Source organism: Lutjanus erythropterus, chromosome 7 (genome assembly GCF_056507025.1).
Source record: "Lutjanus erythropterus isolate fLutEry1 chromosome 7, fLutEry1.hap2, whole genome shotgun sequence".
Taxonomy (NCBI): domain Eukaryota; kingdom Metazoa; phylum Chordata; class Actinopteri; order Lutjaniformes; family Lutjanidae; genus Lutjanus; species Lutjanus erythropterus.
The window spans coordinates 3,905,428-3,916,881 of NC_139323.1; the positions used below are offsets into that span (position 1 = coordinate 3,905,428).

Sequence of the window (11,454 nt, forward strand, 5' to 3'; positions counted from 1 at the left end):
TTTGTGTTACATAGAAATGTTGTTCAGACTTTCTCACTGGTTGATTCCAGGGATCATGATGAATGTATTAATATGAATCTGTTTGTCCTAAGATCAATCTGTTTGTTCTAACAGCATATTAAGTTTGCCACATCAAGTGTATATTTTGTTTTTGTCTTTAATAAACAATGTTTCTGTGCTTCTTGGTGTTCAGGGTAATTGCGGGACACTGCTGCTTTTAAATTTAGATTTAATTTATTTGACCTCACTTTAACTTCCATCAAATATTTAAAATGTGCAAAATGTAAATATTTGTTCTATTCAATGTCTGTCTAGTTATAGTTATGATGACAGCCATGGCCACAGGCGTTGTGTTCTCAGGTCATCCTGCTCTTTTGAACGCGATATCTCCAGAATGTGTTGAGGGAATTTCTTCAAACTTGACACAAATGACCAGTTGGACTCCCAAGATGAGCTGATTAGATTTTGGTGGTCAAAAGTCATTGTGACCTCACAAAACACATTTTACCATATAACTGAAGAATTCACATGTTCATTATGACAACATTTCACACAAATGTCTAATATGCTACTAACTGTGCAGGAGAGCAACTACTCACATATAACTGGTTACATGTGTTTAAATCACAGAATAGTTGTTATTGTAATACCTTGCAGTTACTGACAAAAATTGACCTCCCTTTAACCTTGTTAACATGTTCATGTGGTGTTTTTCTTGTGTTAGAAGACACATCAGGAGTGAAATAAGCAGTAAACATGTCTGAGCGTTTTGTGGAGAGGGTGGGGACTATAAATCTTTGAATATTAAATGAGGGCAAGGTGTAGAGCTATCTGTAAGACATTTTAGCAAGGTGTTTGTACTAATTTTGCAAAAAGAAGATCAGACACAATATATTACTTCTTGCAGAGCATTTTATATTGTTTAAACATGACTGGAGGAAGTATTTAATATTACATTTACTAATAATAATGGTAGCATTTACAAATGTATTAGTTTATTGATTACAATTTAACAAGTAAAAAGTCTAATAAGTACTCCCATGTTATACTGCAGACTGTTGAAAATGAGGCTTTAAGAATATCAGGAAACCTTATGTATGAGCCAATAAAAACTGAGCCACTGTGACCCATGTTGTCAGCACGCAGCAGGCCAGTGGAGGAGGACTTAATGGTTTATTGTGTTTTGTCACTGTAGCTTTTCTTACATACATTAATGAATAGTGACAACCAGGTTGTTTATGCGTCCTTCACATAAGTGCTGTGCGTGTATCTCAGTCTGCACTTGGCCTCGGGTTGGGGCGGGGATCAGGAAGAGGCCAGGGGCAAATGGGGTGGAGAGCTGGATCAACATCGGTCAGGACTCCATGGCAGGAATCAAAGATGTGTGGTGGGTGAAAGGGGAGCCTATGTTGCACACTTTGCTGGACAATTGGGGGACCACCATGACCACGACCATGACCATGACCATGACCATGACCAACAGCATGGGGAGGGGGGCCACCAGCATGGGGAGGAGGGCCACCAGCATGGGGAGGGGGGCCACCAGCATGGGGAGGGGGGCCACCAGCATGGGGAGGAGGGCCAGGTGGAGGATGAGGGGGCCTACATACGGGCTCGAACTCACCAGGGCCGAGGTCAGTAGTGTTCTATTAAGAAGACAGCCAACAGACAGTCAGCTCAAGTATGTCTCATGCAGAGTGTAAACTGGGTGCAAAACGAATTAATAATGTAGAATATAACAAGACACTCCACATAGACTGGAGATTTGGAGAGACAACAATCTAATCTAATCTAGCAATTTCTGCATAAAGTAGGTAAAATGAATGTTATGTTTAGAAGGTGGACTCACTGTTGGGGGGTAGACTTCACATTCAAGAGACCTGAGTCCACCTGTACTGGAGGAAGCCGCACGGCAAAAGGCATGATGCTTTAGAGAGAGAGAAGAGAGAGAAGCACTGAGAGCAAGAAACTGAGTGACCAACAGTGAATAACAAAAATATTCAAAATAACATTCAGAGCCATTTTGTTTCCATCCTTTAAGACAATAAACTGCCCTTTGATCCAGGACTGCTGTACACTACAGATCACAGTCCATAACACAAGGACAGCCACTAGGACTTTTTTCAAATTTACATGTGCAATAAATGTTGAATTAAAAAAAAATAACGCTACCTGATGTTTCCCTAAACATCTCTATTTTCATTTAAAATGTCTTTTAATATAAATTACACAAAAAGATTATTTTTACCTATTTCATCCAAATAACCCTTTTCAGACAAAACAGTTCTACAAGGATTAATGAAATCCTTGTAGAACTGTTCTATCAAGGGTTTTCCCAAGGATTTTTTGTACCATACTACAAAAAAGTTCGCAGTAGAACCCCTGGATTGGTTCTAGATAAAACCCCTATAGAACCCCCTCAGGGCCCTTTTCCACCAGATTAATTCTAGTTCCAGTTCCATTCAAAATCCTTGAAACCTTAGTGCTATCTAGTGAATCAGCCTGCATTTCCACTAGTTTTGAATGGAACCACTGTAATCAAGGATGTCATCACCAGAGAGCTTTGCAGAATGCAGAACAACCTGTAGAATATGACACGCCCACTTTGTTCCCAAGGAAAATCTGGTATTTTTTGGTTCCAGCTGGGAACCAAGTTTCCAAGCCAAGTTATTTTTGTTGGAAATGCTCAGAACAGTTGAAAATTGGATGCTTGAACTATAACTGGGTTGGCTCCCTGTGTAATATATTTATATTTATAAATCTATGATATGTTTATAATGGTGGGGAAGGTCTGTCAGTGTATTCTAAATAGAACCCTTGAAATACAAAAAGGTTCTCTGTAGAACCCCCTGGGTAGGTTCTAGATTAAACCCTTGAAATAAAAAACTGTTTTTCTTAGAATCCCCTCAGTTTGTTCTAGATAAAACCCTCAGAATATAAAAAGGTTTTCAGTTGAACCTCTTGTTGGCTTCCTTAGAAGTTGGAAAGCCTCTTGATTGAACCTCCAGAGAGGGTTCTGGGTGGAACCATTACTCCATAGAAGGGTTGTCTGTAGAACCTCTCACAAAGGGGTCTGGGTGAAACCTTTCACAGATGGTTCCTTTGTGTTGGGTTCTAGGTAGAACTCTGTGAAAGGGTTCCAACAGGTGCAAAAAAAAAAATCCTATACCCTTAATGGTTCTAGTTAGTTCCTAAGAGTGTACAGTGCCCAGCTGCTTTAATGTGCAGCTATTTCCAAAAGAACAACAATATATTTGTGTGTCAGGTTTTAAAAATGATGTGAACCAGTGGGGTTGGAGCAGAGAACCACACACAGGGCAAGGAAGTCAGAAAGTTCTGATAAACAATAATAATAACAATTAATAAAACATTGATGGTATTGGACTTTGGACGGGATTTGTTAACAATAAGAAAAATAAAAGTCAACTTTAAAGTACCACAGGCAACCAGACCTTTAAATCTCATCTTGTATTTGAAGTTGCATTTAACTCAAGTAACATTATAATCTCTTTTAAATTCAGCACATAACATGTCAAAGTGTGGCTCTGAATTTTTCCGAAGCATCTGTATGTATGAGTTGTACTTACGGCTCTGTCAGGGCAGAGAGGTTTGCACGCCCGGGGATTTATTTTGGTTCCCCAAGGGCAATGAGACTCCACAATGACAAACTCAGGGTAATAGTTCATCCTTGTCGTCGGGATCCACTGAGAGAGGAGGACAAAGAAAGTGAATCAGGAAAAGGAAAGAAAGATGAGGGCTTTAAAGGGATGAGATACAGATGTGTTACTGCATGAGGTTATCTTAGATAACTTTCACAAATATAGATACAGTGTGATCACAAAAAAAACAATGAATGTTAAGGCCTGATTCATGCATGCATCTGTGTGTGTGTGTGTGTGTGTGTGTGTGTGTGTGTTTGTGTTTGGATGTGTATTACTCATGTTGTGGGGACTTCTGTTTACGCACTACCTTATGGGGACCGAACTCAAGTCCCGAAATCATAAAATTTTAGGGTAAAGACTTAGGTTAGGGTAATGTTAGGTTTAGGTTAAGGTTAGGGTTAGGCAAGTAAGGTTAGAGTATGTCCCAGGAAATTGATGTAAGTCAATCAAATGTCCTGTGTGTGAGAGAAAGAGAGAGGGAGAGAGAGAGATGAAGATTCTCTGTACCGTAGATAACACCGATGCCACTTCCTGCAGGACATACATGTGCTTGAGGGTGGAGTTCTCGTTGAATTTTGCCATAGCTTCAGTAACAGTCTGGAGACCTTCAGGGCTGTTGAGTGGGATCAGTGTGGGACAGTCCGGGCACCTCCTCGCCATCTCCATGTTGCTATGTACTGCACACACAGGGAGTTACTGTTTTTCTCTGACATCACACTCCATGTGGGAAACCCAAATGTCATACTGCTCAATTCAATACAATCTGATACAATTCTTTCTTTCATTCATTTTCATAATAAATTCAAATAAGCCTGTTGTACAAAAGATATTTCACGAAAGGGTATCCTAAATACTTCTGTTACTTTATGATTCATGAATGAAATGGAAGAAATTTGAATATGGATATTATTTCAGAACTACAAGTTATTGTGTTTATTACTTAAATTGGCACAGTTAGACAAAATCTAAGGCCTACTGTATGAACATATTTTATGTAACACATTTTATATTATGAAAATAAAGTGAAGTCTGTCTTGCACACCCAGCTCAAGTGCCTCACCTTGGCAGTTAGGGTGGGAAACATGAAAAAAAGAAAAAAGTCTTAGGCCCTCTCAGCCCAACATTGCAAATGATTAACTCAAACCTTGTTGTGACTGGAAAAAGTGTTTAATCTCTCTGATTTTCATCTAGATATATCTTCTTCATCTCATTGTGTCTGTCGTGTGTGATATGCATTGACAGATACACCAAGAAATCATCTTGTCTCTGTTATTGTCCATTTAGACTGAAATCAGTCTTGATGGTGAGAAGCTGGTACACAGTGACACAAAATAAAAATAATCAATAATTCCCTTTAAATGCATTAAAACTAAAGTAACCAGCCTGTTTTGAAAATGTAAGGAGGAGATGTTACAGACATTTGTGTTAAAATGTAGGGATAGAAGTAAAAAGTTGTTGGAAAAACAAATTATCAAGTAAAGTACAGATACCTGAAAATTCTACTAGTATACATTAAAATATTTGTACTTAGTTACTTCCCACCTCTGTATAACCAGCATCTTTCCCTAACTTTATTCTTTAGTTTCCAGGTGCAAATATTAACAGTACAGCAATAATCATTACATAAAACCTGAAACAGCCAGGGTCCAGATTTTATTTTATTTTATTTTTTAAATATTGTCCAATATCAGTTTTTTGTTTGGAAGTAGGATTGGAAAAAGAAGCCCACCTTTTCGCGTGTCACAGTCGTATTTGGTGACTTTCACGTTACTATCTTTTATTGTTATCGTCACGGTGCAGTTGGCCATCACTGCCTACAGGAACAGAGACAGAGATGACATTTTACTCTACGTGCTTCACTTCTCTGTTACTCAAAAGATCAGCTCCAAATCAGTGTATCCACCTTCTGGATGAATGTGACACAAGACTGTTAAAGGAGAACTGGAATAAGCAAATGTTTACCCGGAATTCCTCGTCGGGGGTGTCACAATCCTCAAAGTGTTTGGGGTTGACAGTGTGACACTTTGTCTGTATAAGGTCCAAATGCAGCTCAATGTTGCAGCCATCATCAACCTGGAAATATATTTGAAAAAATCATTACAATTACATTCTGACAATTATAACTTTAAAGATCTTGTAATGTGACAAAAAAAAAACAGAAACCTGTTATTAACCACCCAGCCAAATTTGAATGATTAAAAGAAAAAGAAAAATCAGTCTTCTCAGCTTTGAAACACTGGGGACATGTCTACTCTGCTGTCTCAGTGTCAAACACCATATGACATGAAAGTTCTGGCTGTACATGTGCATGGCGGACAAACAGAAAAAAATTGATTTAGAGCTTGTCTTTCATTTTCTGAAAAAAAAAAAAAGACGTAATCAAATTACAGATGATATCCTACCATGCACAGTTCACACACAGCTGTCAATTCATTATCATGACCCCCAGTCAAAAAAAATGCTTCACTGGGTGGAAATTTAAACTTTTTTTTCAACCAATCAATCAATAAATTGCAACCAACAAAGGAAGGAACAGCTGGACAAACTAATAAACCTAACAACAAAAATAAAACACCAAGAGCTGGAATGATTAATATATTGTTAATCGACTATTAAATAAATGTCCTGGATAAAAAGGAACTATGTCCTCCAGAGCTGTAGAAAAGAAAATGAAAAGTCTTCCATCTAATTTTTCAAATTGAAGTACCAGAACTTCAAAATTGGACCTGTGTGCAGTTACTACTCATCTCTGGCTCCCATACCTTTTCCACCTCGGTGCTGTTGACCTTGTCCAATTTGAACTTGTAGCCGTGGTCATGATGCCTGTTGATGTGATGCGTTGCCAGGCGTGCCGCTGCAGCGCTACCATCCTCAGCGCACGTCACCGGCTGCAGAGGCTCAACAGCGCCGCAAAACTGCGCCACAGAGGACAGCAGCACCAGGATGGGTAATGCCTTCATCATGCTGAGGAGACAATAAGAGGAGACCACTGCAGTCTGGGACATTATATAGACAAGGACAGGTTTACAGACTGAAGAGGGAGGGAGAGAGAGACAGTGACTGGAAGAGAGATAAGAGACTGAAGCAGGGTGGCATGAGGACACAACCCCAAAACTGTCCAAGTCAAACAAAGACTTTAACCAGAGCAGTGCAGCTCATTTCAAATATTTGGGGGGAGGGGGGCTCATGAGAGTAGTGTCAGGGTCAGGTGAGTTAACTGGTATACCTGCTGCTGGTTTCCTAACACTCTCCCCTCCCAAAACAAAAAGGAACTCTGCTGGGACATGTGCTGCAGGAGTTGGGCAGCCGCAGACACGTCATGTTATGTTGTAACATTTTAAGCAACAGTCATTTAATAAAAGTATATGGTTTGAGAGCTGAATCTGTGTGTCTGTGCTGGAGGAACAGACGGTGGTAGAGAGACTGATACAACCCTTTTCATCCAAAGAACTCTTTTTAGAAGAAAGTTCTTCCAGGATTGATGAAATCCTGGAAGAACATAACACACCAATCCTTGCTTCCCTCCACTGGCTTCCTGTTAAGTTCAGAATAGATTTCAAGATCCTCATCACTTACGAAGCCCTCCATCGCCTTGCCCTGCCATACATCTCTGAACTCCTGCTGCCACCTCTACACCGCTCAGATCAGCTGACCAGGGTCTTCTATACATACCCTGCACCCTCCATAAATCTAAAGATGATTGTGTTTTTGCCACACAGGCCCTGTTTGTCTGGAACAGTCCCCTCCACCTCTGTTGGGTCAGCTGATTTCGTTAACAGCTTTAAAAAACTTCTCAAAAACATTTCTACCACTTGTTCTTCTTGGGGCTATAACCTGGATGTAGTGGATTTATACATGCACGATAATCTTTCAATTGTCTGTCACATGTAAAGGTGTGGGTTGGGTGTATGTATGTTTGTATGTGGGTGCATATATATGTGTATATGTATTCATATAGACATATTGTTACGTCCTCTGCATATGTGCATTACGTAAAATTTCACCCTTTCTTGTCTTTAAATCAATCAATCAATAAATAAATTGTGCACAACAAAAGAAGGAACCAAAGGATAAACTAACAAACTTAAAATGAACATAAACCACTCATTTTTTACTTTAAAAAATGCCCAAATTCTCTGATTTCAGCTTCTTTAATGTGAATATTTTCTGGTTTCTTTACTCCTCTCTGACAGTAAACTGAATATCTTTGAGTTGTGGACAAAACAAGACATTTGAGGACGTCATCTTGAGCTTTGGGAAACACTGATCCATATTTTTCACCATTTTCTGACATTTTATGTACCAATTTTGTCAATGAGGAACATCAATGCACTTCAGTACCTTGAGCAGTTCTTGAAATGTCCATGTCAGCAAAAATCCCTGGTTTGTTTTTTCAGGGTAAAGATTAAGCACATAATTACAACACAGAGCATGAAGAACAAACAGCAGTGGCATCACACTGTGTTTATTATGTAGAACCTGCCGGGATGCAAAACCTTTTAAAGAATGACCAGGCTGGAACTCTGTCAGAACTGCTTTAGTTTAGTCGTCTTGATCAGGGCTGGAGGGTCGCACACAGCTGGGCAGCTGTTAGTGACCTTGCAGGAGAGACAGAGTGGGAGGATCATGTGGGAAATAAGCTCATGCCATCCTTTGATACTTTTATTTGGCTTTCTTGTCTTATCTTATCACAGTCCATTTTTAAATGTTTGATTTTGTGTGGGTGTTCATGATCATTAACTAATATTGTCGGCACTGTGGAAGGCAGCCTCTGTGCTGCACTTGGTCCTACTTTGTCTATCTTTGTTAAGTTGTTCAATTTTCAGCTCTCCCTCTGTAATATCATTCACCAGGGACAAACTTAAAGACAAGTGACTTGTTAAACTTTTTCAACACTCAACTTGAAAGTTTTACAGAGCTTCTAGTTTGGAGGAGCCTCAAAAATATATAAAAAAATAAATCTCTGCACACCTGACTGTGTGACAGGTTCATCAGAGGAAGGTGCATGGAGAGAAACTCCTGTACACTGTCTCACTTTCTGCTGACAGATTTTAGGCCTGCAACTAACGATTATCTTAATTATCAATTGATCTGTTGACTATTTTGTTGATTAATCGATTAATTACTTGATTATTTAATTAGTTGTTTGGCCCATAAAATGTCAGAAAATGTTGAAAAATGTTAATCAGTGTTTCCCAGTTTCAGAGCCCGGAGCCAACTTTTTCACTTTTACTCAAGTAAAGAAGTTGAATTACTTCTTCTACTTTTAGCAAAGACAGAAGAACCAGGAAATACAGAGCAACATGATCGTCCCAGTGGACTCATGTTTCTGTCTGATAAATGTAAGACCAGTACTGTTTGATCTCTACCACCTCCTGAGGAAAATATCTGTCTCTTTAGCCTCTCAGTGCAGAGTTTGAATCCAGCACCACTCAGGTCTCAGGTCATGTCTTGGTTACTTAGCAACTGTGTAGACCTGAGAAGACCTCTACAGCCAGAGGTGGACACTCTGGACGAGTCCTTCCAAACTACACATGCTCATCTGATCTATTGTTAGAGTTAGAGAAAGAAATATTGCAGCTTTGAAGCAAAGACTCAGTATTATAGTGCACACCATAGACTTATATACTCGACGCTGCATTGGGATTTGGATCAACGTTGATGCCATTTTCCCTTGGTCAAGACTGACCTGTGAACAAACATGTAAACAGGGGAGCTGCAGGTTTTCTGAACACAAAGCACTATTATGTTCATTTTAATTTAAATGAGCACAGTTATATTAAAGGGTTTATGATCCACATGGAGAGAGCATAAAAAGTTTAGATTTTTTTTTTTAACTTACTTCACGTAGATCATAATTCCTTGAATATAACACCACTCAATGATATCAGCCGAGAAATAAACATTATAGTGACTTTTATTCAGGAAAACTGCAGCTCCCTTGTTTACATGTTTGTTCACAAGTCAGTCTTGGCTGAGGGAAAATGGTGGCAAAATCGACATAACGCAGCAACAAGCCGAAGTTATCATTGCGGCGTCTTTGTATACTGTATATGTCTGTGGCACAGTCCCATCATCCAGGCTGACAGAGGACAAGTTAGGAGGAAAGACACAGACATTCTGATTGTTTGTAGAAATAAAATGTTGTGGAAAATTTCAAGGCAACATACTGTAATGTAACTCAAACTCTTGAGTTTTGAAAAAATTTTACCAACTACTAATCTTTTGTTGAGATAATTTACTTTTCTGCTTTTGGTAAATTTAAATTTTAGAACTGCAAAATATCTTTTTTTTTTAAATGAAGTGATTAAAGTGCAAGTGAATGATGTTTAAAGATTGAAATATAATTTTTTTTCAAAACTCAATGATTTAAGTTTATCTACAGAAGAGTTGTAAATAATCTCAACTAAAGATTATACGTCAGCAAAACTTTACAAAGTTTATCTCAAAACGTAAGACTCTGAGTTGGGCTGAAAACCTCTGAGTTGGGCTGAAAACCTTGATTTTTACATTGCCAACTGTAAGAATATCGAGCCTGTACACCAAATTAATTTAAAAAAAATATTTGTCAATTAAATATGCGTCAAGGCCCGTACCTATGGCTTAGTGCCTTTTCCCCTAAATTTGACGCTGGCTGGTCATCTTGAGTCTGCATACGCTCACTATAGATGTGAAATTTAAAAAAAGTGTTGCAGACTCCTGCGATAGATGATAAGATGCAAAGCATTGTGGGACAGTTTTGGGATGACTGCACATTGTAACAGTGTGTATTAAGAAGAATTCAAACCTGTTTTTTTCATATTGGCACTCTGCCTGTGTCAGCACTCACTGTAACAAGTTTAAATTTCTCCGTTCTTGTAGAGCAGGGGTCAGCAGCCTACTCTCAAAAGAGCTGTTAAATTCTCTATTTCCTTTTAAGACTTTTCTCTTTTTCTGTATTTGGCATCCATAGTTAGTCAAGGGAGACTCAGGACTAGCCACTGGCAAGAATTAGAGGAAAATGTGCCAAGCCATAGACACAGGCTATAACACACATTTAATTGACAAATAAACAAAACATTTTTTCTTAGTCAGTGTATAGGCTGCACATTTTTACAAGCGGAGAATGTTAGAATTACTTTAGGCCAACAAAAAATATAGATAAAAATCAAAATGTTAAAAAATAACTGGTAGTCACTTTCATATATTTTTTCTCAGAGCGACTGGAGAGAAGCATAAGAGCCACATGTTGCTGCGGAGGATAGTCGAGCCATTTGACTTGTCACTGTTCAGCCAGGCTGACCTTTGGGTGAAGAGCATGAGGTGAGAGGAGATTTGCAAAAAGCAGTTGTCTGTTGCCGATAGGTGTGAATTTTGGTAAATATGTATTTGTATTTTATAATTAAGGTTGCCACCTTCATGCCCCATGCATGATATATGCATATGAATTTCTGGACATCACAAGCATGGAATCAAACTAAATCTTGTCTGTTACGCCTAGATGACATTTTGATCATAAAATCTGAGGCCATATAGAGATTTCCAGTGGTTTAAAGGATAAACAGACATCATAATTTGTGGTGCACAAAATTAGCAGGACAAAAAAAATGTTTTCTTTGTACAACTGGTTTTAATGATGGGGAAATTTTCACATACATAAAAAGAAATGGACTGACTCCGATCCAAACTTCGGACACTTTAGTCATGAGCTGTCTGAACATGTCACCACCACAGTTAGATATGTGGATGAAGAAACCAAGCTTTCCCTCTCTCCCACCTCTTCTGCTCCCGTGGATAATGAGGACGTTCAAAC

The 11,454-nt window shown here is 38.8% G+C and overlaps 1 protein-coding gene across 1 annotated transcript; it reads right to left on the reverse strand.

Moving 5' to 3' along the window:
• Nucleotides 1–894: 894 nt before the first annotated feature.
• ahsg1 (alpha-2-HS-glycoprotein 1) lies at nucleotides 895–6,649 on the reverse strand. Its single transcript, XM_084722417.1, has 7 exons — nucleotides 6,425–6,649; nucleotides 5,625–5,735; nucleotides 5,392–5,476; nucleotides 4,170–4,339; nucleotides 3,588–3,704; nucleotides 1,850–1,927; nucleotides 895–1,646 (listed from the first exon to the last, which is right to left on the reverse strand). Exons 1-7 carry the CDS (start codon nucleotides 6,623–6,625, stop codon nucleotides 1,272–1,274), a joined length of 1,137 nt encoding a protein of 378 aa, XP_084578543.1. The 5' UTR covers nucleotides 6,626–6,649; the 3' UTR covers nucleotides 895–1,271.
• Between the last annotated feature and the right edge of the window lie 4,805 nt (nucleotides 6,650–11,454).

Coding starts and splice junctions, on each gene's coding strand:
- ahsg1 (XM_084722417.1), bottom strand. CDS start 6,625: ATGATGAAGGCATTACCCATCCTGGTGCTGCTGTCCTCTGTGGCGCAG. Junction 4,340..5,391: donor CGACTGTGACACGCGAAAAG/GTGGGCTTCTTT, acceptor CTGTGTGTGCAG/TACATAGCAACATGGAGATG. Junction 1,647..1,849: donor GTGAAGTCTACCCCCCAACA/GTGAGTCCACCT, acceptor TCTTCTTAATAG/AACACTACTGACCTCGGCCC.